Source organism: Loxodonta africana, chromosome 4 (genome assembly GCF_030014295.1).
Source record: "Loxodonta africana isolate mLoxAfr1 chromosome 4, mLoxAfr1.hap2, whole genome shotgun sequence".
Taxonomy (NCBI): Eukaryota; Metazoa; Chordata; class Mammalia; order Proboscidea; family Elephantidae; genus Loxodonta; species Loxodonta africana.
Window position 1 is genome coordinate 155,005,738 of NC_087345.1, and position 25,712 is coordinate 155,031,449.

A 25,712-nucleotide genomic window follows, 5' to 3' on the forward strand; every position below is an offset into this window, starting at 1 on the left:
GTTTGATCCGGTTATTGGCTGTGCAGAGCAGACTGAAAAAATGAGGCAGCTGTTCATGGAACGTAGGCCTTCTATAAAGTCCAGAAAATTAATAATGGTAATTATATACAAATGTAAAATATTGGTATACAATTTCGCCCACATATATGGTGAAGTACCACTGACCCACATGTGTCAGAATAGGTCTAATAAGACTATGTGTTTCATTCCCAAACAACTAATACAGTTGTGTGTTTTTATCCAGGATGGCAGGGCTGGTGTGGTTGCAAATGATGCAGGTGACAGAGTTACTCCAGCTGTTGTTGCTTACTCCGAAAATGAAGAGGTACTAGTCCCATCATGTTTGTACTTTGAAGTAATTAAAAATTACACACATTGTAATATATTGCTGTTTTTCAGGTTGTTGGACTGGCAGCAAAGCAAAGTAGAATAAGAAATATTTCAAATACAGTAATGAAAGTAAAGCAGATCCTTGGCAGAAGGTAAGGAATGAAATAGTATTTACACATATGGTGATAAAATTGTGTTTATAAATTTTAAGCATAATGTGAAATGAAACCAGAAACACCACAGTTTGTCCTTTGGTTGCTTTTCACAACTGAGTCATTTCAGAGAGTACCCCCAATAGACTGTTTCTTTTGATTATTTGTTTTGGGTCTTCTGAAGAATGGGATGCACTCAGACCTATGTTTCTTGCTGACAGGTCTGAGAGTATTGGTAATGGCCAATATTCATTTTTGATATTCGACTCATAGGGTAATTTGGACTTTCCACAATTTTGTATTTTTTTAACTGGAAGAACTTGAAAGATTTTGTGGGAATTTGAGACTGCACTGTAGTTGGATTTTACAAAACCTATTACAGTTGTTCATAATTTGTGTAGGAGCTATAGATTTTCTCCTTTATGGCCTTTGTGACACTGTCTTGGAACTAACTTTTCTGGTAGGCTTGCAAATTTAATCTTTAGAGAAATCGCTTAATTAATGTCTTAAGTAAGAATCAGGTTAATCTGTTGTGACTTTAATTAAAAGATTAAAGAGAATTGCTTTCCCAGACTTCTGTTTCCTCAAATTATAGATTACCATAATAATTAGAGGTTTTCATTTTTGCTTGTGTAGTAATACTTGACATAGTGTTTTTAAAATTTCAAAGTGCTTTCACATCTATTATTTACTCCTCTTAACATCCCTGCAAGGTTGGTGAGACAGGTATTTTCCCTCCCCATTTATAGATGAGAAAATCAAGGCACATATAAGTTGTGGCATTCCTAAATTAGTTAGGGGGTGAACTAGATCGTACTTCACATTTTCTAATCCTCAGCCCCAGGTTCTTTCCTTTGCCCTTAGTTCATTTGGAAATTGAAGTAGGAATTTGCTTGTGTTTATGGTCCTGGGATTTTGAGGTTATAGGTTAATTTTAATGTTTATATATACACACACACACACACAGCTTTTTTTTTTTTTTGGTCACATACCTGTTTTTAGTTAACTGAATTTGATATAAATTGTTTCCCTTAGGATATCGATACACTAAATCAAAAACAGTAGAGAATTCAAATTTTTGTGACAATAGCTACACTCCCAGATCCTTTTACTCATTCATAAAATTTAGTTCGAGCATACTGAAAATAAATCCGTTGGTGTCAAAAATTCTCAAATTACAAACTCATGAAAAAAGCCGAGAGTTGCAGATAAGTCTTGAAGCTAGGACCACTGTAAGTGACCAACAGTATGTTTTTGTTTGTTTGTGTCATGCTGCTGTTTTGGGGCAGATGGTCAGACTAATGGTGTAGCCGTCTTCTACTGTATTATTTAGAAAGCTTTGTATTAACAAGAACAACTTAAATTCACCTTTCTGGCACTGAAAGTGACCTTTTAATAAAGAAGTGCCATAGGAATAGATGGGTAACGCATGGTCACAGCCTGTTACCTAGGTAAGCAAAGGTTGGTAAAGGATGAGCGCCCTTCAGACATATTGCTGCAACATGGTCCTGCTAGCACTTCTCCAGAGCTAGCTGCTTTTGCTCCCTCAATCTGTCTGCTTACCAGGCAATGGTGATTTTTATAGACACACAGTTGTACCAGGTCTCAGCTTTGGAAGCATTTAGCCCTATGTGGAGAAACTAGTCCTTTTGTTACCAAACCGGTAAGGCCTTTGTTAGCCCCTGGTCCAGTATCTGTCCTGGGCGAACTCCCCGAGTGGGGCTTTCTCAGTCTTGGCATCATGCCTATTTATGAAGTACTTACAGGTAGCTCCACTTAACTTGCTGCCGAAGTTATCCTTACACCCTCCCTGTAACTCTCATTCCCCTGTGGCCTTCCAGCCAGAAATGCGGTCCTTGGACCTGGCTTCTCAGCAATTAGCCCTGAGAGGGAAGAATCGGCTGGCTCCTGGAAATAAACTGAGAGCACACAGAGCTTCCCCACACCTTCAGATTTGCACCTTGCTGTCCAGGAGCTTTCTTCAGCTAGCCTTCCTTCCCAGTCCACCATGGCCAGTACCAATAGCAGTGCGGGCATCCGGTGGTCCAGACAGGAGACACGAACTCTTCTCTCCATATTAGGCGAGGCAGAGTACATTCAGCGCCTCCAGACTGTGCACCACAATGCAGATGTCTATCAGGCTGTGTCTAAGCGAATGCAGCAGGAAGGCTTCCGCCGCACCGAACGCCAGTGCCGCTCCAAGTTTAAAGTTCTGAAGGCATTATATTTAAAAGCGTATGTTGCCCATGCCACAAGTATGGCCGATCCACCGCACTGTCCATTTTATGATATGCTGGATCAGCTTCTCCGAAATCAGATAGTGACTGATCCAGACAACTTAATGGAGGATGCTGCTTGGGCCAAGCGCTGTGATCAGAATTTAGTGGCCTCTGATCGCGCAGGGGAAGAGGGAACCGGCATTCTGAAAGCAAAAAGGACTCAGGTAGCAGATCATCAGCCTGTCCTGAAAACGGTTAAGGAATCAGATGAGGATTGTCACCTGAGACTCAGTGACCGGATTCAAGAAACCAGTGACCTTGAGGACTCCTGGGATGAATCCTCGGGTGCAGGTAACTCAAGCATGTGAAGGATTGGGGTCCTGGAGCAACTTGGTTCTAAACAGCATTATATGTTCAGATAGTATAGTCTCCTATAGTCACCGTTTCTGTCCTACTTTTCCACCCACCTCTTTAACTTACTGGTGAGATAAAGGGCTCCAGGTTTTTAAAAGCTATAAACCTAGGTATGTGAAGTATTAGAACTCTTTAAACCTAGAAGTACTCTGGAACCAAACTAGTTTTGGCATTATTTATAATGGGTTCTTAGGAATTTGTAGAGATGGAGTGGGGTTGGATAGCTACATGGAGAGGGTTTCAGGAAGGATGAGGGGGAGGTTTTGGAGGTGAAGTGTCCAGGTTAAGGAAATGAAGTCTTTCCAATCCCTTGTTGGAAGAGATCTTGCCAGGAACTGCCAGTTTTGTAATTGTCTCCCAACTCTGCTGCTGGCTCCAAGCATTCCTTTAGCAGGAATGTCCTCGTTGCAACATTGTTGCTTTGTTTTTCAGGGTGCTCTCAAGGGACCCCCAGCTACAGCAGCTCCCACAACCTTTTCAGAGGTGCAGTTGCTCCCTGTCAGAGCAGCACCATGACGAGACTGGGTGTGTCCGGTGAGCCCAGTCCCTGCACCAGCACCAGCCGAAACGCTCCTGGTGTAGCCTCCACACAGCGCCCTCAAGTCTCCTCCTCCAGAGTTCGTTTTGTTTCTGGTGGAGATAGGCCTTTGACCAGTGAGCCACCTCCAAGGTGGGCAAGGCGAAGAAGGCATTCAGTGTCCAGGACTATTGCTGCTGAGCTGGCAGAAAACAGGAGATTGGCACGAGAACTTTCAAAACGTGAGGAAGAAAAATTGGACAGGCTGATTGCTATTGGTGAGGAGGCCAGTGCTCAGCAAGACACCGCCAATGAGCTTCGCAGGGATGCTGTGATCGCAGTCAGACGTTTGGCAACAGCAGTGGAAGAAGCAACTGGTGCTTTTCAGCTAGGGCTTGAAAAATTGCTTCAAAGGTTAATTTCTAATACCAAAAGTTAGGTATCTGTTACAAAAGGGAGTTATTTCCTAAACTAGTAGAAGTCTAGTTCCAACATCTGCCTCCTGGTCCTCTGGCTCCTTTTCTGATGCACCTAGTCCTCAGGGGAAAAAAAAGTGGATGGACCATTAATACGCAAAGTAATAGCAGAAAACAGGCAAGTTCCTTTTCCCAAGATTCTCCACTAATTGACAGACCTTCCAGAAATTTGAGGGACGGCCTAGTGGAAAAAGGATTGAGCCACGTCCAGAGAGCTAGTTAGTCCTGGCTTTGTCACTGATTCCTTGTGTGACATGATTTAGTTTACCTCTCTATAACAGTTCCCTTATCTGTAAAATGGGGAATAGATCATATGCCTGACCTGCCTACCTCACAGGGTTGTTGTGAGGATCAAATGGTTAATAGATGTGAAAGGGTTTAAAAGTTTAAAAGCACTATACAAATGTAAGTTATTAATGCATATGGCTAGGGTGAAGCACATTAGTTTACAAGATATAGAAGCATTGTTGTATACCATGATCTCATTGCTTGAAGCCTTCCTTTACTAGTTTAACTCTCTTTGACTGCATCATGGAGTTCGAAATGTTCCTTTTTTTCAATTCCTCTGTAGCTTATTTGAAGGTTCCCTGGTGGTACAGTGGTTAAGTGCTCAGCTGCTAACCAAAACGTTGGCGGTTTGAACCCACCAGCTGCTCCATGGGAGAAAGATGTGGCAGTCTGCTCCTGTAAAGATTTACAGCCTTGGAAACCTTATGGGTCTGTCCTGTAGGGTTGCTGTGAGTCAGAATCGACTCAAGGGCAGTGGGTTTGGTTTATAGCTCATTTGACTAATGTAGACAAAATGTATTTGTATCCTTATGTCTTATATTTTCACTGCTGTGTCTGTGACATGTGTATTACTAAGCACTGCTAACAGCTGGACCATCTTTCCTTCTTCATTTTACTAATTCTTAGTCTGTCAGTATACAATATAGAAAAGAACTGACAGGGAGTCTCCGTAGTGTGTTAGGGTTCATACTGATAATAGGCTTTCATAAAATGAAATACTGGCCGTTTTATAAAATGGTAAATGTAACTAAATTCTTTGCATTTCTTATTATTTGGGTCCTTTTATATGTATTTGTCTTTAAATTTTGATTGCCGTTCGAATATTGTGGAAACAGTTCAGATTATATCAGCATCTCAATCCGCTTTTCGCTAATTTCATTCTTTTCTGTTAGCTGGTTTTCTGTCCAGTATGTTACAGAGGGCAAGCCCTAGAAAACTTTCCTTCTGGGGAACTGGCAAAAGTCAGTTTTTCTCAGATGGTATCCATAAAAGTTCACCTAGTTAATGTATGTAGTGAAAGAACAGCTTTGCTTGTCTTTCAGCTTTGGGAACACTTGAAGGTGTTGTTGATAAAGTCTCCTTGCAGTAGATAATTCATTTGAAGCACAAGCCCCTGCCTTCCTTTGGGAAGATAGGAAGGTGTTCAGCCACACTTCCAGTTTACTTTAGAAAGGAAGAGGGTATTGGCCATCATTGAACTAACCGAAAGTTTTAGTGGTTTACTTTGTACTTTTAGGAAATACAAATAGGGGGCATTGGAGTTTAAAAAGCTTTCCTACAATTTAGAGGCTTAAAAAACAAAAAAAAGTGGGCACGTTGGGACAGCTTAGATGCTTAACTAAATGCTAGAAATACAAATAGGTGAAGTGGTCAAAAAAAAAAAAAAGTGGGAACATAACCTGGAACCATGAATAAATGGCAAGGAACTGCTCTGATGAATGGGTAATGGATGTGGGAGGTAGCTGGTGTGGTAGAATACACTGGAATCTAGCTAGAACTCCTGAGTTCAAATCCTGGCATGGTTTGTTACACTGGGCGAATCACTTGCCCTTTTTGTGCCTCAATACCTTCTAGTTCTAAAAAAATTCTGATAAGCAGCATAACCAAATAAAGGCAAAAGGAAAATAAAATTTTAATTTCAGTCACAGCAGCATATTAATGCATGTTCGAAATACTGGTAACACTTGGATTTTTAAGGAAACATTGTGTCACATTAATATTTATTAATATACTCATGAACTTACTAAGCATCACACCAGACAGATTCCTTGCTCTAAAGAAGCAATGCTTTTAAGGTATCAAAATGGGGATGGATATATGTGTTTTCTCAAATTTTTTAGGCTGTAATGTGGAAGGGTAAATGTCAGTTATAACAGGATGAGGCTAATATAAATAGGTAGACTTTCTGAAACAGCAGAGAGAAGTACTTGACAGAGAATTAGGCCTGTACTATATTAACCTATTAATGGTAGCAAAGTACATAAGCAGGAATTCACATGGGATAAGAGAAATGCTAAAAAACAAGTTGAATTAAGCTTTGGAGGTAGTATTGTGAGAATCTAGTGGATGAAGTGATCTTAATGTTTTGGGGAAAGACTAAAGGGAAAAGTGCTTTTAAAGGAGTAAACAACACTAGGCTAAAAATACTGTTCAGAGGAGGGAAGTTGCAATAGCGGAGGCAGTGTGTAAGAAAGCAAGGCCAGGAATCCTGCCTAAATTTTAGGCCCAACCATGACTAGCTGTACATCCCCAGGCCAGTCATTTTACCGTTACGTAACTCAGGGTTCTCGTCTATAAAGTAGGAAACTACTAATTGTCCTACCTACCTCACAGGGATGTTGTGAGGATCAAATGAATAGATGAATGTAAAAATGCTTTTAAACGTGTAAGTCACTATAATGTAACTGTAGTGGAGAAGAAGACCCTGTAGCACATTAGTGCTGGTGTGTGTCAAGTCTGTGGGCCCACTGACTGTAAGAGGCATTTAAGGTGGGAGGAGGAAGAGAAAATGGCATTACTAGTAAAGGTACAATGGTAGGATTAACTCTCTGCCTCCTTAAGATCATGATGTAAATGAGGTGCTGGGTATACCACCCCCCCATCTTTGTTTTTCTGTTAAGTAATTTAATCCTGGTGTGGAAAAATAAAGTTTTTACTTATATGTAGTTGTGGGTCAGTCCACTGCTTTCTAGTGATACCTGTGATCGTTTGTCACCTCCATTCTCTGCTTCCTGCTAACTAGTATCCAGTGTCTCGTCCATATATGGCCCTAAGAGCTACCTGTGCATTCTGTTTGCATGGCAATTGAGAAATAACTTTCCATTTCTAAGAGTTTTATAGATATAATACCCTTCCTGGCAAATTATCTTGTGTCAGTGGTAGATAATTGCATATAATAGGATAAATTATCCTGGTTGACTTAAACTCTATTCTAAAGAAAACAACTGGTAAATGTTATGCTGAAATTATAATATTGGTGAAAAAAAAAATACTATGGGCCCTCTTCATCTCCCCACCCCCCTTTCGAAATACTTGTCTGGAATGTAGTTTAAACATTGGGTTTAGAAAAAAGAAAGAGTGGAGGATTTAGTGAAAAAGACACTGAACTTTGTATTGAATATTTAGAGTCTAGTCATTTCTGCTGCTAATTAGCTGTGTGACTTTGGACAAGCTACTCACCTGTTCCCCTGTCATCGATCAGTGATTTTTAGGTGGTAGAGAAGTTGGGTTAGAGAAGGAAGTAAGAGGAGCCTGCAAGTATTCTAGGCAGAGTTCTAAGCTGAATTAGTCAATTTTAAACCCCTTTCCTGTGCTGCTTATTTATACAGGTCAGGGTCCTCAGATGTTCAGTAACCCTTCAGCAATTATTGTTAGGTGTCATTGAGTTGATTTCGACTCACAGTGACCCCATGTGACAGAGTAGAACTGCCCCATAGAGTTTTCTTGTCTATCTTTACAGAATCAGATTGCTAGGTGTTTCTCCTGTAGAGCTGCTGGGTGGGTTTGAACTGACTTTTTGGTCAGCAGCCAAACACTTAATCTTTGTACCACCAGGGCTCCTTCTTCAGCTATTGTCACTATTAATTTTGAACTCCTCTTAGTAAACATGTAAGGCTAGTGTCTGAGTAAAATAGTCCTAGCCCTTTGGAAGAAGTATTTCATGTAAAAGTATTAGTTTAGTTCATCTTGACTTGTAGATGAAAGTAAGCCAAGGATCAGAGAGTTCTATCCCTGCTCAAGAGGCAGAAGTACTGAACTTTGATTATTTACAATCTTCTGGGAGGCAGTGTGGTAAACTAGCCTGATGGAGAAGACATGGGCCAAGTCCTGGCTATGCCCATTATTAGCTCAGAAGTCACTGAGCCTTTCTGAACCTGTTTACGCTTACTTTTTAAATTTTTCCAGTACTATAGTATGTTTGTTTACTGTCCACTTTGTGTAGGACATTATTGTAGGTCTGTGAGTCAAAATGGGTTTATCTGCCTGAAGTACTCTGCACACTGGATTCATTCTCATAACACCTTTCCGTGTGCAACGTTCATACTTTTGTTCAGCTGTTTGAATCATAGATATGAGAGTACATGACAAAATAAATTACTGCTATGAAAAATCACCCCAAAATATATCTGTTAATAATAGGAAGGTTAATAAGAGTTATTTCAAATGCAAAGATCAACACATTAACAGAATTACTATAGCCATTGAAAATCATCCACTTAATCCTATCTTCTATAATATTTGAAGCTTTTATTAAGCAACTTAGTATTTTTGTTTATATTTTCATGTTCAGTGGTATTGAAAAATACAGTCTTCTTTAACCCTTACATATCAGCAATATTGATTTTAATTCTTGGCTCTCTTTACTTTCTTTATGGACAGCTCTGAGGATCCACAGGCCCGGAAATACATCACAGAAAGTAAATGTTTAGTGAGTATGGTTCTATTATTATTTCCTGATTACACAAACTAATTGCCAAAGTCATAACATAGAACATTGGTTTGAAACTATTTTTACCAAAATGATTCCTTATTTAGTACAATTATAACTATTTCTTTTGTAGGTCATTGAAAAAAATGGGAAATTACGATATGAAATAGATACCGGAGAAGAAACAAAATTTATTAACCCAGAAGATGTTGCCAGGCTGATTTTTAGTAAAATGAAAGGTACTGAGCAAAAGAGATAGTATTAACTTTAATGATCTTTTCAAAGTTTACCTTAAGAAAAAAATAAGTTTTGAATCTGGGCAGAAGCAGGGAGATTCAGCAGGTTTTAACAGGAAGGAGACCTAAACTGTTAACTTAGCTTTGCCACTAACTGGCCATGTAACCTAGTCTTCCTATAAGTAATTGGATTGGACCAAATTAGCGTTTTCAGAATTTAAGATTTAGTGGTCAAACAAGCTTGGTGAAGAGTGGATATTATTTCCATCTGCCGTCTCATCGAGTCTCGTGGCAGCCCCACGTGTGCAGAGTGGAACTGCACCCCGCAGGGTTTTCCTGGCTGTGACCTTTCAGAAGTGGGTTGGTTGCCAGGACTTTCTTCTGAGGCTTCTCTGGGTGGATTTGACCTGCAACCTTCCTGTTAGTCTAGCAGTTAACTGTTTGTACCACCCAGGGACTCCTAGTGAATTATCTTGCTCTTCAAGATTGACAGTTCACTCTCAGCAATAATTAGGCAGATTAAGAGCCCTGGTGACATGGTGGTTTAGCACGTGGCTGTTAACCGAAAGATCAGCAGTTCGAACTCATTAGCCTTGCAGGAGAAAGATGTGGCTGCTGCTTCCGTAAGGATTACAGCCTTGGAAACCATACAGGGCAGTTCTACTCTGTCCTATAGGGTTGCTGCGAGTCGGAAGCAACTCAATGGCAGTGGGTTTCATTTTAGGGTTTTTTGGTTTATCACTACTTCACAGACGGAGGCTATGAGCTACGTAGTATTCTGTGGAATAATTTTAGAAGTTCTGGAGTAGATGATTTATAAGGCTCCCTTCAGCTCTGGAGTTTGGCTATGAACTTGTGGGATAGAAGGCAGCCCTTTAATGTGTTGAACTGACATGGTGTCTTCACATTGACGCACTAGAAGCTCGCTCTCTGGAACCTGTCTGATTTAAGGGATGGCTTAAACTTTGAAACCTAAGAGCCAGGCTCTTTGAAAAGTACCTGGTTCCATGTCCACAAACTATGAACAAAACCACAAAAAGTACTGTTATGATTTAAGAGAGCAAGAGAAGAAAACTGACAGGGTGGGGCAATCAAGGGAATTGGAAAAATTATTTAAGTGAGAAAATCTTTGACACAAATTAATAAATCTCAGAAAGTATCACTTCACTTTTTTTCTGTTCCATCAAAATTTCTTTTTATATTTTTTTAATAAACAGAAACGGCACAATCTGCCTTGGGCTCAGATGCAAATGATGTAGTTATTACCGTTCCATTTGATTTTGGAGAAAAGCAAAAAAACGCTCTTGGGTAAGTATATAACATGGGTTTGTCATCTTTGCTTAATTAAAGGAAACACAAATTTTATAGTATCATTAAATAGTAAAAGGTAAAATTGTAGTTGAAAATATCTTAGGCAGTAAAACTATTTGTAAGTAACAGTATGGTAATGATCATTAATATTTTCTGTCTTTTTTGAAGTGCCAAGAGAACATAAAATTAGATGCGGTGTACCTTAGCTGTTTTGATTACTGGGTTAAGATGTTTTCAGTTACTGGGTTAAGTTGATGTTTATGAATCATTTTGGCTAAATTTCATGTAATTAAGGTTTATGTGGGAATTATATAAGAATATGCAGTTTTAGAAAATATTTGTAATTATTTCTTCCTCTTAGATCGTAATACCAATATATACATATATATACATGTATATAGTATATATAGCATGTGTGTGTGTGTATATATATGTAGCATTTACAAGTCATTATGCAAATATAATTGCGGAGCACGCACGCCGTTGCTTCCCTGGATAGAATTCCATCTGGGGCTTTGGCGAGCATTGAAATTGCTTCTGAGGCAGAGAATTGACTTACTTTTGAAAACAATGACCCTAGATTAAAGAAATCGGACAATTCCAAAATGATTATAAGTTTGTCTTACTCTTTTTATACTTTGTAACAATGGGCATATTTGAGAAATTTAATTTTTTTACTCAGTATAAGCATGTATTTTCTTTGTCAAGAAAATGAACTCCAAACATCATTATTTTAAATAAAAAAGGACCTATTCTTGTATGGTTCCATCCATTTCTTAGCTTCTGTTATCTCGCTTCTAAAGATCATTGTACTTCATGTTCTGTTGATGAAATCTTAACTTGCTGTTGCATAAAATCTTTAGCAGAGCATTTCTGAAAATGTAGAATTCAACGTGTTGTGATATTAAATTCATTGAAAGTAAATTGTTTACAGGGAGGCAGCCAGAGCTGCAGGATTTAACGTTTTGCGATTAATTCATGAACCATCCGCAGCTCTCCTTGCTTATGGAATTGGACAAGACTCCCCCACAGAAAAAAGGTAAAAACCATACCGGCAGTTGTATTTCAGTGCAGAAAACATTTTAGATTATAGCAATTATGTAAATAAAAACCTGTTGCCGTTGAGTCGATTCTGACTCATAGTGATCCTACAGGACAGAGTAGAACTGCCCCATAGGGTTTCCAAGAAGCAGCTGGTGGATTTGAACTGCCATCCTTTTGGTTAGCTGAGATGTTAACCACTGCACCACCAGGGCTCTAGTTATATAAAGAGGGGTTGTTATATAATGCAGTGGTTCCCAGACTTTGTGGATGAAAAGACATCAGAACTCTCACCTAGAGTTTTTCAAATAAATGAGAACAGGGGCAAAGCAGAGAAGAACATAATAGGATGGAAGGTGGTGCTTTTCTGCCTTTCTCTTATTACCCTTATTTTGTCCCTTTATTGGTGGAAGACTTAAAAATTATAAAAAAAAAAAAAAGACACTGCCAAATTCTAATTCAAGCTACAGCACTGTTAGTTTTACTACCAATTTCAATTAATATACATGTTTAGAAATGGTAGATACTTTTATATAAATTTAACTCGGCAGGAGATGGGGGAAATCCAGAATGGGGATTTGGTACTTCTTTTGATGGTGAAATAGGAAGACATCATTGTTATTATCTACCTTTGAGTCAGCCCCTAACTCAGGGTAACAGGAGTTGCCATCCACAACAGGATTGGTCTGTTGTGATTTATAGGGTTTTCACTGACTGATTTTTTTGTGGGGAGGAGGGGAAGTAAATCACCTCAGGCCTTTCGTCCTAGCCCTTCTTGTCTGGAAGCTCCATTGAAACCTGTTAACATCACAGCAGTACACAGGCCTCCACTGACAGATGAGTGGTGGCTGTGCTCGAGGTTGTACTGGCCAGGAATCAAACCTGATCTCCTGCATGGAATTTGAGACTTTTACCACCAAACCACCTTACCCCTAATTTAGTTGTCAGAACATGTTTTAATAGATCTGATGCATCATGCAACTTTAAGGAAATTAATCCAGACCCTGTGTTCAATTTCTGTTTCACCTGATTCATATTTCACAGTTAAAGAAATATGTATAAATCACTAGGAAATTATTTTAGGTGAACTAAGTAAAAATGTAGAATATCAGAAGTTACAAATTTTCCATACATAGGAAATCAGGAATTAACTCCTAGTTTTGTGTGTTTTGGAAACCCTGGTGGCATAGTTAAGTGCTACCGCTGCTAACCGAAAGGTCAGCAGTTTGAATCCACCAGGCACTCCTTGGAAACTCTATGGGGCAGTTCTGCTCTGTCCTATAGGGCCGCTATGAGTTGGAATCGACCCGACGGCACTGGGTTTTTGTGTGTTTTATGTGTTATTGCAATAGTAACTTGCACAATCGAATCATGGGTACTGATATATACAATTTTTATATCCAAGTCTCTTACAACTCACTATAATTATAGATCTCATCTTGATTTACTTTAAATTTTAATGGTTTGAACTCCAGATACTCAGAATACAGTTTTACCAGCATGACTAAGTGAAAAAGAACTTGGTTCTTGGAATTAGAAGATCTGGGCTCTAGGCTTGATTCATCATTAAGTGAATATAGACAATTTGCTCATCTGAGATTCTCAGTTTCTTCATTTGTAATTCAAAGGGATTATACTAAATGACTTCCAATGTTCAACCTAGCTTTAAAATGTTGTGATTCTCTGATGACTTACCCTTTGTCTTTCTTTTGAAGCTATATTTTGGTATTTAAGCTCGGAGGAACATCCCTGTCTGTCAGTGTCATGGAAGTTAACAGTGGGATATATCGTGTTCTTTCAACAAACACTGATGAGAACATAGGTGGTGCGCATTTCACCGAAACCTTAGCACAGTATCTAGCTTCTGAGTTTCAAAGGTGAGTATTAAAGAACTTGAAAATACATTTTGATTGATGTTACTCTTCAGGTTCTTTTTTTTTGTGTGTGATTTATTTTAAATTGTTCTGCTTCAAACTGGATATTTTAATTATTCATGTTCTGTTTTTATGTCTGGGTAAAGGAGAGTGCAGGCATTGAGGCCTCCCTTCTTTCTGAACAGTTTTTTAAAAAATTTAGACCTGATGAAGATTATGTTATAGTCATATTCCAGTGTTAAATCTTAAGAATTAATGTCTTATGGGGTATTTTTTTAAATTACTAATCTGCTGCCACAAGGAATATTTAAGTTTTGTTCCTGGATGTAATTATTCCATTCAAAATTCTACGTGTGTTTGGACATATCAGGAATCACACCTGTAACAGGTATGTTTTGGACATTCCTGCTCTTAAAAAAAAAAAAAAAAAATGTAGCTGAAAGCATAGTGTTTTCCACTGACGCAGCTACACTAGATTGGTCAAAAAAATTTTTTTTGGAAAATGGTAATTTCTCATTTGATTAATAAAGACTTATACTGTTTTTTGTGATAAAGATGTTACTTACCAAGCAATTTAAAAATTTAAATTTTAATTAAAAACCTTATATTGAAGATAGAGGAACTATAATTTTGCGTATTTGTATGTGTCAAATTTCTTTGAAGAAGCACTTAGAATTTGTTGTTTTTTATGCTGGACAGATAGACAATTTTATACCATTAAACAATAATTGTGCAGTGATTATAGGTGAAATACAAGACTTTGACCCATTTACATAACTCTCCTTAATCTGTTTGTCTCACCTGCAAAAAGATGACATCTACTCTACTTACCTGAAAGGACAGTCTATTGTTGTGGATACATAATGCAGCAATTCATAGTATTAAGTAAATCGGGTTTCTGTTTATTTATTTATTATTTTTGTGAAAACCTTTTTTTTAACTGCACAGAATTTTCTTAGGAAATTTTAACGGGATTAGAAGGCAGATACTGAAACCTGGTGTGTGATATTGATTCACTATCGTCCTAATGGGGATCGTCTAGACTTTAGTTAGGGTGAATTTATTTATTTATGTATTTTTCATTTTCTGTTGTTGTAAAAATATAACCTCAAAGTCTATGTTTTTATTTTAGATCTTTCAAACATGATGTGAGGGGAAACGCTCGAGCCATGATGAAATTGATGAACAGTGCTGAAGTTGCAAAACACTCTTTGTCAACTTTGGGAAGTGCCAATTGTTTCCTTGATTCATTATATGAAGGTCAAGATTTTGATTGCAATGTGTCCAGGTAAAACTCAAGTTCAAAGAACTTAGAAAAAAAAAAGATTTTCAAGAGCACTCATATTTAGGTATAGTTTTCTCATGTGGGTTTTTTGTTTGTTCATTTATTTGAGATATACCAAGCCATCTGTATAAAAGGGGCACTTTTCTTTCTTTACCCTCAGGGCCCAGTTTTTGTCAAACTAAATAGCTGTTCCATAAGTAATTACGTCAGTTGCTTGCCCTGTTATTTTACAGCTACAAATAGCAGTGTGTGAAAAAGGCATCTTAGGTCTTTTAAAGAAAGGTGAGGTGAGATTTTCAGGTATCTCTTACTGAATTGCAGTCTCAGTCTCACCTGTATAGGCCCTCATTCCTTGTTTAGCTTAAATTCGATGTGGGGCCTGCACATGTGTCAGTTACTGTTTGTTATGACTTAATGGTTAACACTGTTTGGGAGGCAGCATTCTCAGTACTTAATACATGATCAACACGCTGAATCCTTCTAACAACGCTGGAAGGTAACTACTGTTATTATTCTTATGCATGAGGAAGCTGAAACATGGAGAAGTTTAGTTGCCAAAAGTCACACAGCTAATAATAAGTGGTGGGCCTGGGATTCATACCCAGGCAGCTTGACTCCAGGGTTCATCCGCCTTAACCATTATACTACACTGAAGATTTATATCTATCTTGGTTTTGTTTGCTCAGTCATCCATTGTCAACATTTAAAATTTTAATCACTCTTACGACATTTAGCAAATACACATTTAATGTACATAAAATTGTTTTTAATAGCTGCATGTTTTATATAATCCAAAACATTGGTTACATGATTGTATTTTTACCCAAGAAGTCCAAAAGGAGGTCTTGCTCTGTCATTATGTGTTGTATATTATTAACAATAACAGCTACCATTAGTTAAACCAGTTGCTATTTAGTCAGTTCCCACTTGTAGTAACACCGTGTATTGCACAGTAGAACTGTACTCCATAGGATTTTCAAGACTGCGACCTTTCAGAAGTAGATCTCCAGGCTTAACCATTTACACCACCATTAGTTAACACTGTTAAAAACCTCCCAACAACATAACAGGTAACTTATGAAATAGTAAAATTTTCCATAACTACATTATTATATTATTTTAGGACTCTGCTGACTACTTGGCTAAATGCCTTTTTTTTTTTTTTTAAATCTGACCCTTGTAGTTTAGCTTCCTCACCTTCCCTGAGCTTTCCTGAAGACTCTAGATCTGCACTGTCTAATACAACAGCCACTAGCCACATGTGGCTATTTAAATTAATTAAAAATAAATAACATTAAAAATTCAGATCCTTAGGATCACTAGCCGTAGTTTATATGCTCAGTAGTCATATGTAGCTAGTAGCTTATAGAAAGTTCTATTGGACAGCACTGCTCTAGAGTTTTTAAGAAACATTTAAAGCTATAACCCAAAAGACAGAAAAAGTGTTGAATTGAAATCTCTTTGTAGGCACAATATCTTTATTTCTTTTCTATTTCTAGAATTCCTAACTTAAGTTTGTAACCAAGTACATCTGCTTGCTTATCATTATCAGTAATTAGAAAGGAAATAGAACTTTGTATTTTTACTGATTAAGGAAATTTTGCCGTTATCACAAAGATTTCCAACATAAAACTATGTTTTAGTATCTATAGATAGCACAAATAAATTTAGAAATCACTCATCTGCATTTAAGAAATTCAGTATAAAATTAAGGAGTACATTTTCATGAACATGAAATAAAAAGCCCATTACCGTCAAGTCGATTCTGACTCAAAGTAACCGTATAGGACAGAGTAGAACTGCCCCATATGGTTTTCAAGGAGTGCCTGGTGGATTCAAACTGCCAACCTTTGGGTTCATAGTTGTAGCTCCTAACCACTCCGCTACCAGGGTTTCCTTCATGAACATGGATCTTAAAATTACATGCCAGCACTTAAGCTTCTCAAACAGTACAAAAGAACTGAACTTAGGTACATCATAGTCTCAAACTATACAGAGAAATAATTAGAAATAAATTTTAAAATTTTCATGTATAAAAATAGCAAAAATTTCTAAATCTTTAAGGATCATTTGGTTTATTGAGTATTAGATTATTTTGAAGCTTATAAGTAGGCCATGGGCAAGACAGGCTTCTACCTCATATATTTGTAGATGAATAACTTAGACTCCTGTCCCGTTCCCCCCACCCCGCAATTATATTGCACTGCTGGGTGTTTAATACCCTATTCTTGACCATAAACCCGTTCTTCAGGAACCATCACATTAGGTTTTGGCATTACTCTTCACAGAAAAAGATGTCTTGTTTGATTGTCCTAAGCCTTTTCTCTCTCTGTGTGTGTGTTTTATAGAGCAAGATTTGAACTCCTCTGTTCTCCACTTTTTAATAAATGTATAGAAGCAATCAGAGAACTCTTAGAACAAAGTGGATTTACAGCAGATGATATCAACAAGGTAATAATTTTATATTTTACTTAATTATTTCAGGAGTATTTTCAGATTTGCAATTTAGGGAACAGCCCTTTGGTACCGAAAGAATATTTTTATGCATTTATATGTTTTCTAAGCCTGTTTTAATCAGTAAAGAAAATTGATTAAATTTTGATTCGTGGCTGCTGAACTCAAAGTTAATGTATATTCAGTCTCTAGCAAAGAATTCCTTTCCAGTCTGTTTTTTGTATATGTGAGCAAAGACTGACAGGCATTTGAATGCTTAGTATGTGCCAGGCACTGTTTCTAAGTGTTTTATGTGTATTAACTTATTGAACACTCACCAGTAACTCTGTGAGCTAGTCACGGTTATTAACCTGGTGGCACACTGGTTTAGTGCTCGGCCCACCAGCTGCTCCACAAGAGAAAGATGTGGCAGTCGGCTTCTGTAAAGATTACAGCCTTGGAAACCCTACATGGCAGTTCTACTCTGTCCTGTAGGGTCACCATGAGTCAGAATCAACTGGACGGCAATGGGTTTATAAGTGAAGACACCAAGGTGCAGAGAGATTAAGTAATTTCCTAAAGATCACATGGTTAGTAAGTGGTAGAGCCAGAATTTACAATCTAGTTCCAGAGTCTGCTTTTAACTAGTACACCATACCGTTTCTCTCTACTTGCTTAAGAAAAGTAGTTTGAGATTTTCAAAACCATTCGAGTTGTTTAATGTTTTCTTTTTTCCCCCAGATTACTTCATTGAGCATACTGTTTTTATAAATTTAAGATTTATATAATTTTTTCCTTTTACATTATTAATGAGTATTCATATTAAAATTCAGAAAATATCAAAAGGCAAGCAATGTTGTATTTTAGAGTATTTCTAACTAGTCTAATTTGTATGCATAGGTTTGTTTTCTAGCTATAGCTAGAATATAACTATTTTGAGTTTATATATACAATTTAGAATTTTACTTTTTTCATATAATATCGTAACCAATTCCTTTTTCTGTATTAACTGCGTAGCCTTCATAAACACAATTTAAAATAGATCTTTGTATCTTACAATGGGAAAGGCACCAGAGTGCCTTTATTTCACCGGTGATTATTTTTGTACACCAAAGCTGTAACAGGCTTTTACAGTATTTAGGATTATTCTTCAGCTAGATTTCCATAGTATAATTATTGGGCCAGAGAGTATAAATAACTTAAGACTATTTTTATCTCAAGTTACTTTCCAAAAAAGTTGAATTAGTTACTACTCTCATCAGCAGTACGTAAGAATGTACATTTTACTATAACTTTGCTGACACTGAGTTTTATCATTTTAAAAATAAATTTTCAGTTGAAAAAAGGTATCTTGTCATTTTATGCTTCTTTGGTTACTAGAAGATTATTTCATAATATTTAATTTTTTGTTTCCTGTGTATATTCATTTCGTATTCTTTACATGTTTAATCTTTTAAATCCTAGTGTTTTTGAGAAAATCGTATCTGTGTTAATGCTTGATATAATCAGAATATTAACTGTCATTTGCCGCAGTCTTCTTTTGAGGCATGTAGTTGATTGTTTAATTTTAGGGAGGGAGGAATGTTTTTCACATATAGAAGTTTCACTTATTTATGTACTTAAATGTATTGTTCTGTTATTCTGATTTCCTCATCAGCTCCTGAGCTTATAAATCCCATCTTTGTTTAGATGTATGGCAAATATTTAATATAATTTGTCTATGTAGTTTGAAGGATTTTTACTGTTTTGGTATATGCCGTATGATGAAAATCTTTCTTTTATCCTTTTTTTGCAATTCAGTTCAATAAATGTTTTTTTTAACATTGTATAATGTACCACCCATTGTGCTAGGTGCTTGGGGATTTGTTGTTGTTATTTGCCATTGAGTGGATTCCAGCTCATGGTGACCCCTGTCTGTGTAGAGTAGAATTGCTCCATAAGGTTTTTAAGGCTGTTTACTTTGGAAGCAGATCACCAGACTTGTCTTTTGAAGCTCTGGGTGGCTTTGAACCACCAACCTTTTGGCTAGTAGTCAAGTGCTTAACCATTTGTACCACCCAGGGACCTGCGTGGGGCTTAGAAGGTAGATTATAAAAAAAAAAAAAATAAGGCCTGTAGTACAGTGAGGAACCCTGGTGGCTCAGTGGCTAAGAGTTCAGGCGCTAAGAGGTCGGCAGTTCGAATCCACCAGCTGCTCCTTGGAAACCCTATGGGGCAGTTCTCCTCTGTCTTTTAGGGTTGCTATGAGTCAGAAGGAAACCCTGGTGGCATAGTAGTTAAGTGCTACGGCTGCTCACCAAATGGTTGGCAGTTCAAGTCCACCAGGCGCTCCTTGGAAACTCTATGGGGCAGTTATACTCTGTCCTGTAGGGTCGCTATGAGTCGGAATCAACTCGTTGGCAGTCGATTTTTTTTTTTTTTTTTAATTTTTATGAGTCAGAATCAACTCAAGGGCAATGGGTTTGGGTTTTTTTTTTTTTTTTTTGGTAGTACAGTGGTAGCAAGGCAGTGTTGGAAAATGAATGGGCTTGGAAACAGACCAACCTGAACCAGAAACCTCACAATGCTAATTGCTCTAGACTAGGAAAATTACTTAATTTCTTGAGCCTTATTCTTCTTATAAGAGGGTGATAATACTTAACCTTATTAGTAAGTATTATAACTTACCTATACGATGGTTGGAAACCGTGGTGGCATAGTGGTTAAGTGCTATGGCTGCGAACCAAGAGGTCAGCAGTTCAGATCCACCAGGCACTCCTTGGAAACTCTATGGGGCAGTTCTACTCTGTCCTATAGGGTCACTATGAGTCAGAATCGACTTGAGGGCAGTGGGTTTTATACAGTTGTTAGGAGGATTAAATGAAATATATATGGTACAGTGTGTGACAGATTGTAGATGATCTATTAATGTAAGTTCCTTTTTTCCTTAACTGATCATAGAGCCCTGACATTTTGATATCACAGATAGTACAACTTCCAGTTGCTTGAACTGAGGTCGAATACAGTCTTAGTATTAAGAATGTTGTTAAAGGTTCTCTCCAGATATTCCTAAGGTGGAGGCTGTCAGGTGCTTAAAAAATGAATTTAATACCTTTTCTTGATTTCAGGTATTCTGGATTAGTGCATAATGTGTGGGTGGTCTCTGTAAAGATTTCTTAAATTTTTAACATCCAATTTTGAGTACTATCCTTAAAATTTTTAATTTTATGTGTCTTTTGATACTAAATTTAGACATTTAAAGAAGATTAAAACTGACTAATTTCTCTCTCTTTTTTAGCTTTTCTGTTTTTTCTTGTCTAGCTTTGTCAGATATTAATCTGTTTTATTGTTTTTTCCAACTCCTGCCACCATTCCCTCCCAAAACATTCCTTAGATTTTTTTAAATCCTGTTTTTCTCCTAACTGGTTTATTCTTGACTTTCTCTTTCTTTTTTTTTTTTTACCCCTTCAGATTTTCCAGGTCACTTTTATTATTTTTCTAAATTCTTAAATTGAATGTGAGCTCATTTATTTCGCTTACATATTTCCCTCAAAAACTTTTAACTACAATTTTACCTTATTAATAGCCTTGCTTTTTTTTTTTTTTACAAGCTTTGATAAACTGTGTTCTTATTTTTTTTAACTTTCAGAATAATCTGTAGTACTTTGTATTTCTCTCTCTGTTGTTTAGCTTCATGTTTTCTCATTTCCAAGTAGCTAGGTTATTTCTGATTCTTAACAGCAGTTTTATGAAATACAGCTAACATTGTATTTGAAAAGCTCTTGGTAGGAATAGTTATTTATGTTTGAAATATGTATTTTCTATTAAAATTAAAGTTTGCAAAAGAAATCTCACACTACAAACTAGATGTTTAAAGGATATATTTAAATTAAAACTTGCTGGTTACTGCATTAATAGTAACATATTTGACTTTTTACTCTTTTAAATGACAATAGTCCAAAAGCCAAGTTTTTCCAAGGTTATTTCTTTTGCACAGAACATTTGTTTATTAATACAGCTTTTTGATGTTAAGTCTAGGAAATTAAAAAAAATTTACATTTTTGTTCTTATGGAACTTACTGAAATCATAAAATTTTAGAGAAGAGTTTTCTTTTTACTTACTCTAAAACAGACCTTTTGGGGATCTTTGCCAAGGTAAACCTACTTTTTTTTGTATTCTTCAGCTTATGTTCCTCATGCCTTCACCTGAAGATATACATGTTATTCTTTATCATTTCATACTTGATGTTAGAGAGGTTTAGTTTTCATCAGTAGGACCTCTTCCCTGTCACGCTGAGCTTTCAGAACAAGAAACAAGAAGTGGTTACTAATGATTTCCTTTATTTGGCTACATATGGGTTACCTATGTAACTACTCAATATTCTGAATATCCGTAGTCATAGATGCAGACTGGATGATTTGGTGAGGAATTTAAGCAATATTATATAAAGTTCATCAGGGGCAACTGATTTAATTGATCAGATGGTACCAGGAGCTTAAAATGTAGTTTTAGAAAGCATCTGTTTTTCCTTAGAATTATTATTCCATGTTAAGGGCAAAAGTCTGTGGAATAGTTTTAGAGTGATTGGCAATATTTATTTTGTCATAAAAATGCTGTAAGACTTATTTAAACATTTCTTTTTAAAGCTGGAACAGTATAAGATGTTAATATTTCCTGTTCCAATGACTGTTTGGGATTAAGCCTTATTTGCACAGTGTTAATCGTGAACTACGTTGTTCCTCTGTATATTCTAATACGGGGTGAGATTTCCTTGTTTTAAATTTTGTTGTAAGTAAGGAATTAATGTTAAAATAATATATTAAAATCTAGGGCTTTTTGTATTTTACATACAAGAACAAGAAGATGGCTTGGCCTATTGCACTTAATTTTTAAGAAATAACCGGTTTTTTAAAAGTGAAAATTTGAAAATTTTTACTTTCTAGGTTGTCCTTTGTGGAGGGTCTTCTCGAATCCCAAAGCTACAGCAGCTAATTAAAGACCTTTTCCCAGAAGTTGAGCTTTTGAATTCTATCCCTCCTGATGAGGTTATCCCTATTGGTGCCGCAATAGAAGCAGGAATTCTTATTGGGAAAGAAAACCTTTTAGTGGAAGACTCCCTTGTGATAGAGTGTTCAGCCAAAGATATTTTAATTAAGGTATGTTTAGCTTTTCTATATTTTTCCATACAAATATTATAAATTAGTTGCTATAAATTTTCATGCATACTATGTTTTTACCTTAAATCTTGGTACTCTGACTAAAATTATAAATTTAGAGTTTTAATTTTACTTTTAATGAGTTTATGTTCTTTTAGCTAATATTTATCTAACATTAATTTATGAAAATTAATGATAATTTTAATCAGAAGCTTCTAATATAGATAAAAATATGTTTTTAAATAAAGTGAGCTGGAGTTAAGGATCGCTTCTATTTTCTTCTCACCTATCTGTAGTTTCTAGATTATCAACAAGGCATATATTTTTAATTAGTATTACATTAAATATTTAATTAAAAATATATTACGTTCATAGGTGTTATTTTTTTCTTAATTGTAAAGATAAATCTCAAAGGATATGCATATTATTTTCCCGCTCACTAGGGTGTGGATGAATCAGGAGCCGACAGATTCACAGTCCTATTTCCATCAGGAACTCCTTTGCCAGCTCGAAGACAACACACATTACAAGCCCCTGGAAGTATATCTTCAGTATGCCTTGAGCTCTATGAGTCTGAGGGGAAAAATTCTGCAAAAGAGGAAAATAAGTTTGCCCAGGTGAATACATAAAATTAGACTATGAATTAGTCACATGAAACCGTTTAGCTTTTCTTTCAGGATTAGATTCAGTTTGATATCTCAATTACTACAAAATGTATATAGACATCTAACACATTTTTACAAATGGATTACTTCTTATTCATTTTTGAAAGAGGGAAGAAATAGGCCATTTTAATTGGAAAGCATTATGGGAAAATAAGTAGTTTGTAGTTACACTGCTTCTGTATTTGTGCTCTTGACCCTCCTTGGTATTTGCGAACAAGCTAAGTGGAATGGGAAAATAACATTGTTGTTTGCTAAATGCCAGGTGCTGTAGTAGGCAATCTGGATGCCTGGTGGCACAGTGATTAAAAGGTTGGCAGTTCATCAAAAGGTCAGCAGTTTGAATCCACCAGGTGCTCTTTGGAAACACTGTGAGGCAGTTCTACTCTGTCCTGTAGGGTCACTATGAGTTGGAATCGACTCAATGGCAATGGGTAGTAGGCAGTATACCAGCATAATCTCAGACTGTTAGGAGATAGACATTACTATCTCTATTTTATAGATAATTAAGAAACTGAGGCTCAGGGTAGTAAATGCCTTGTTATTTTCTTGGTAGAGGTAGGATTTACTCTCAGGTTGGCCACACGGGTCGAGGAGGAGCTGTAGGATTCTCTTAGCTTCATGAGCTTTCCGTTTTACCACGCTGCCTTTGACACGGGTTAAGTTTGTATGCTCCAACAGGATCCCCTGGGAAGCCTTTTCAAAGTACCACATGTACATTTTATAATATAAGATCCTCTGCCTCCTTTGAAAAGAGTAAGGTAGAATGATGCCGTTTACTTAGAAATATGCCCAAGAAATATAGTTAAAACATACATACACACACAAGGACTGTAGAACAGTATTTTCAGTATATGTCATTTGTGTTTAAAAAAAAAGATGTGCATTTTTAGATATTCATGCACGTATGTAGAAAATATCTATACATATTTTAACTGTATTCTGGAAACTTAAAAGTGGGTACGTTTAAAGATACTAAGAAGGGCCTTTCGCTTTTTATACCTTATACTGAACTTTTTATACCTTATACTGAACTTTTTATAAGCAATACAGGGCATGAGCATGAATTACTTGTATAGTTAAATGTAGGTAACAAAAGAGAATGTATTGTATGATTGTTTTTATTTTTTTAAATACATACATTCAAAGTAAAGTCTAGAACCAGACTAAAATATCTAGTTATATTGGGAGAGGGGGTGACTCTCTCTCTCTAATGTGTGTGTGTGGGTGTGTATATATATATATATATAATTTATATATTTATATGTATTCTTTTTAGCTTTATATATCTATTTCTAATTCCAACTGAAGCATAATGAACACACACACGTGCACACACACACACACACACACACATAACATTCCTGGCTTCAGCTCAGACTTACCAACTTATGATCTGCTGGAGTAGGGCCCCTTCTACTAGCACATTGTTTAAAAGCTCCTCCAGGTGATTCTGATGTGTAGTAGTGTATAAACACTTTCCTCTGCATCAGGTTTTTAAACCCAAATGGTGGTCACTTAGTATTCCTTTAGCTACTCTCTCCTGTACCTTCATCACCTTTCCTCTTCGCATACTACTTGAGACATCACAGCTACTGTCACTATATCCTAACTTAAAGATGCCAGAAGGAGAAGAATTAGCTTTATCTTGGTACAGCTAAAAGATAACAACACTGAATTTGAAAGAGAACCTTTTAGAGTTCCTATCTGTTCGAACTTCCTCATTTACCAGTGAGTAAAAAGTGCTTTGCCTGAGGTCATGAAACTTGATATTGGCAAAGTCACAAAAACCACTTCAGACTCCAGGCTTGGTTTATTGATACACCTTCTTTAGGAAATCAGAGAATTTTACAGTAAATTCATTAGTATCTCTTATTTACAAATGTAATCTTAATTGTACAAAAGAATTTGTCATATATTTCTTTTAAATAGAGGCTTTTCAAATGTATTTAAAATATTTGATTTTTAAAAAAAGTATGTATAGAAAAAGCTTACCAAAAATCTGCAGATTACTGATAATGGCTTAATTATTAAAAAGAAAAGTAGTCTTTATTTTCTGAGACAAACAATATTTCTTGGAAACCATTTTAATTTAGGACATTTAAGAGGGACAAATACATTAGTTATCTTATACATCATCCTTCTAGAGGTATTTCCAATTAAGAAAGTTTATTGCCTAGTCTCTGAATTCTGTTTAAATTATTGGCAGGAGAATTGAAAACTGTCCTATTTTTTAAAGTTTTTTCAGTAATCAGATTTGGTCATCTGGAATAATTGATGAATCAATTTATTATGTCCAAGTGTTGAATTGTTTTTGTCTTTTTTTTTTTTTTTTTGTATAAACAGGTTGTACTCCAGGATTTAGATAGAAAAGAAAATGGATTGCGTGATATATTAGCTGTTCTTACAATGAAAAGGTACCAAATTAAATTATTCTGATGTTAAAAAAATTCACTTTGAGACTTGACCTACAAGGAAAAGTACATCTCAGGTCATTTGTTTTTCTGAATTTTTTTGAACTTTTTAATTATTTTGGGTATAGTCAATCTGAAAAACTGGTCCATACTAATTTGAGACATAATTTCAATCAGTTTTAAATATAAATTTTCTAAGGTTTACATAATTAATATTATTTGCCCTACGAAAGGATAAGTTTATTTCACTATTGGTATAGAAAATCTCTAGGAAATGAAAGCGCGAATCAAATTCAGCTATGCCATTTCCCTAGCAACAGTCCATGCACGCCCCTATCTTTTGCAAGTAAATCCTTTCCATATTAATAGTAGGGATGACTTAGTCCATAAACTATACTTAGCAAGAATCCCAGATTCATAAGGAGGGGTTTGCCTTAGCCTAGGCTTAAAAACAGCATGATGCATCTTGAGTTTGTAGAATTTACATAAAATCTT

At 36.3% G+C, this 25,712-nt stretch overlaps 2 protein-coding genes across 4 annotated transcripts in view; both read left to right on the top strand.

Annotated features, from left to right (window-relative positions):
• The window catches only part of HSPA14 (heat shock protein family A (Hsp70) member 14), a 33,823-nt gene that overhangs the window by 957 nt on the left and 7,154 nt on the right, over positions 1 to 25,712 (top strand). For both annotated transcript variants that reach the window (XM_064284879.1, XM_003410573.4), the window contains exons 2-13: positions 245 to 325; positions 400 to 482; positions 8,777 to 8,825; positions 8,959 to 9,064; positions 10,279 to 10,369; positions 11,307 to 11,411; positions 13,129 to 13,290; positions 14,420 to 14,575; positions 16,921 to 17,023; positions 21,929 to 22,141; positions 22,585 to 22,758; positions 25,150 to 25,220. In XM_064284879.1, coding sequence (XP_064140949.1) covers positions 245 to 325; positions 400 to 482; positions 8,777 to 8,825; positions 8,959 to 9,064; positions 10,279 to 10,369; positions 11,307 to 11,411; positions 13,129 to 13,290; positions 14,420 to 14,575; positions 16,921 to 17,023; positions 21,929 to 22,141; positions 22,585 to 22,758; positions 25,150 to 25,220 — 1,394 coding nt within the window. The remainder of the gene's footprint in view (positions 1 to 244; positions 326 to 399; positions 483 to 8,776; positions 8,826 to 8,958; positions 9,065 to 10,278; positions 10,370 to 11,306; positions 11,412 to 13,128; positions 13,291 to 14,419; positions 14,576 to 16,920; positions 17,024 to 21,928; positions 22,142 to 22,584; positions 22,759 to 25,149; positions 25,221 to 25,712) is intronic.
• On the top strand, positions 300 to 8,769 carry MSANTD7 (Myb/SANT DNA binding domain containing 7). 2 transcript variants are annotated; one of them, XM_064284881.1, is made up of 3 exons: positions 300 to 325; positions 400 to 482; positions 3,548 to 8,769. In XM_064284881.1, the coding sequence occupies exon 3, from the start codon at positions 3,628 to 3,630 to the stop codon at positions 4,069 to 4,071; it is 444 nt and encodes a 147-aa protein (XP_064140951.1). In that variant the 5' UTR covers positions 300 to 325; positions 400 to 482; positions 3,548 to 3,627; the 3' UTR covers positions 4,072 to 8,769. The 2 variants fall into 2 exon arrangements, with proteins under 2 accessions (XP_064140951.1, XP_064140950.1); XM_064284880.1 differs by lacking the exons at positions 300 to 325; positions 400 to 482 and adding an exon at positions 2,360 to 3,052.

Bases quoted from the DNA above. Each gene is read 5' to 3' on its own strand.
- MSANTD7 (XM_064284880.1), top strand. From the start codon at position 2,491: ATGGCCAGTACCAATAGCAGTGCGGGCATCCGGTGGTCCAGACAGGAG. The intron at 3,053-3,547 runs GTAACTCAAGCA...TTTGTTTTTCAG, and splicing joins GGATGAATCCTCGGGTGCAG to GGTGCTCTCAAGGGACCCCC.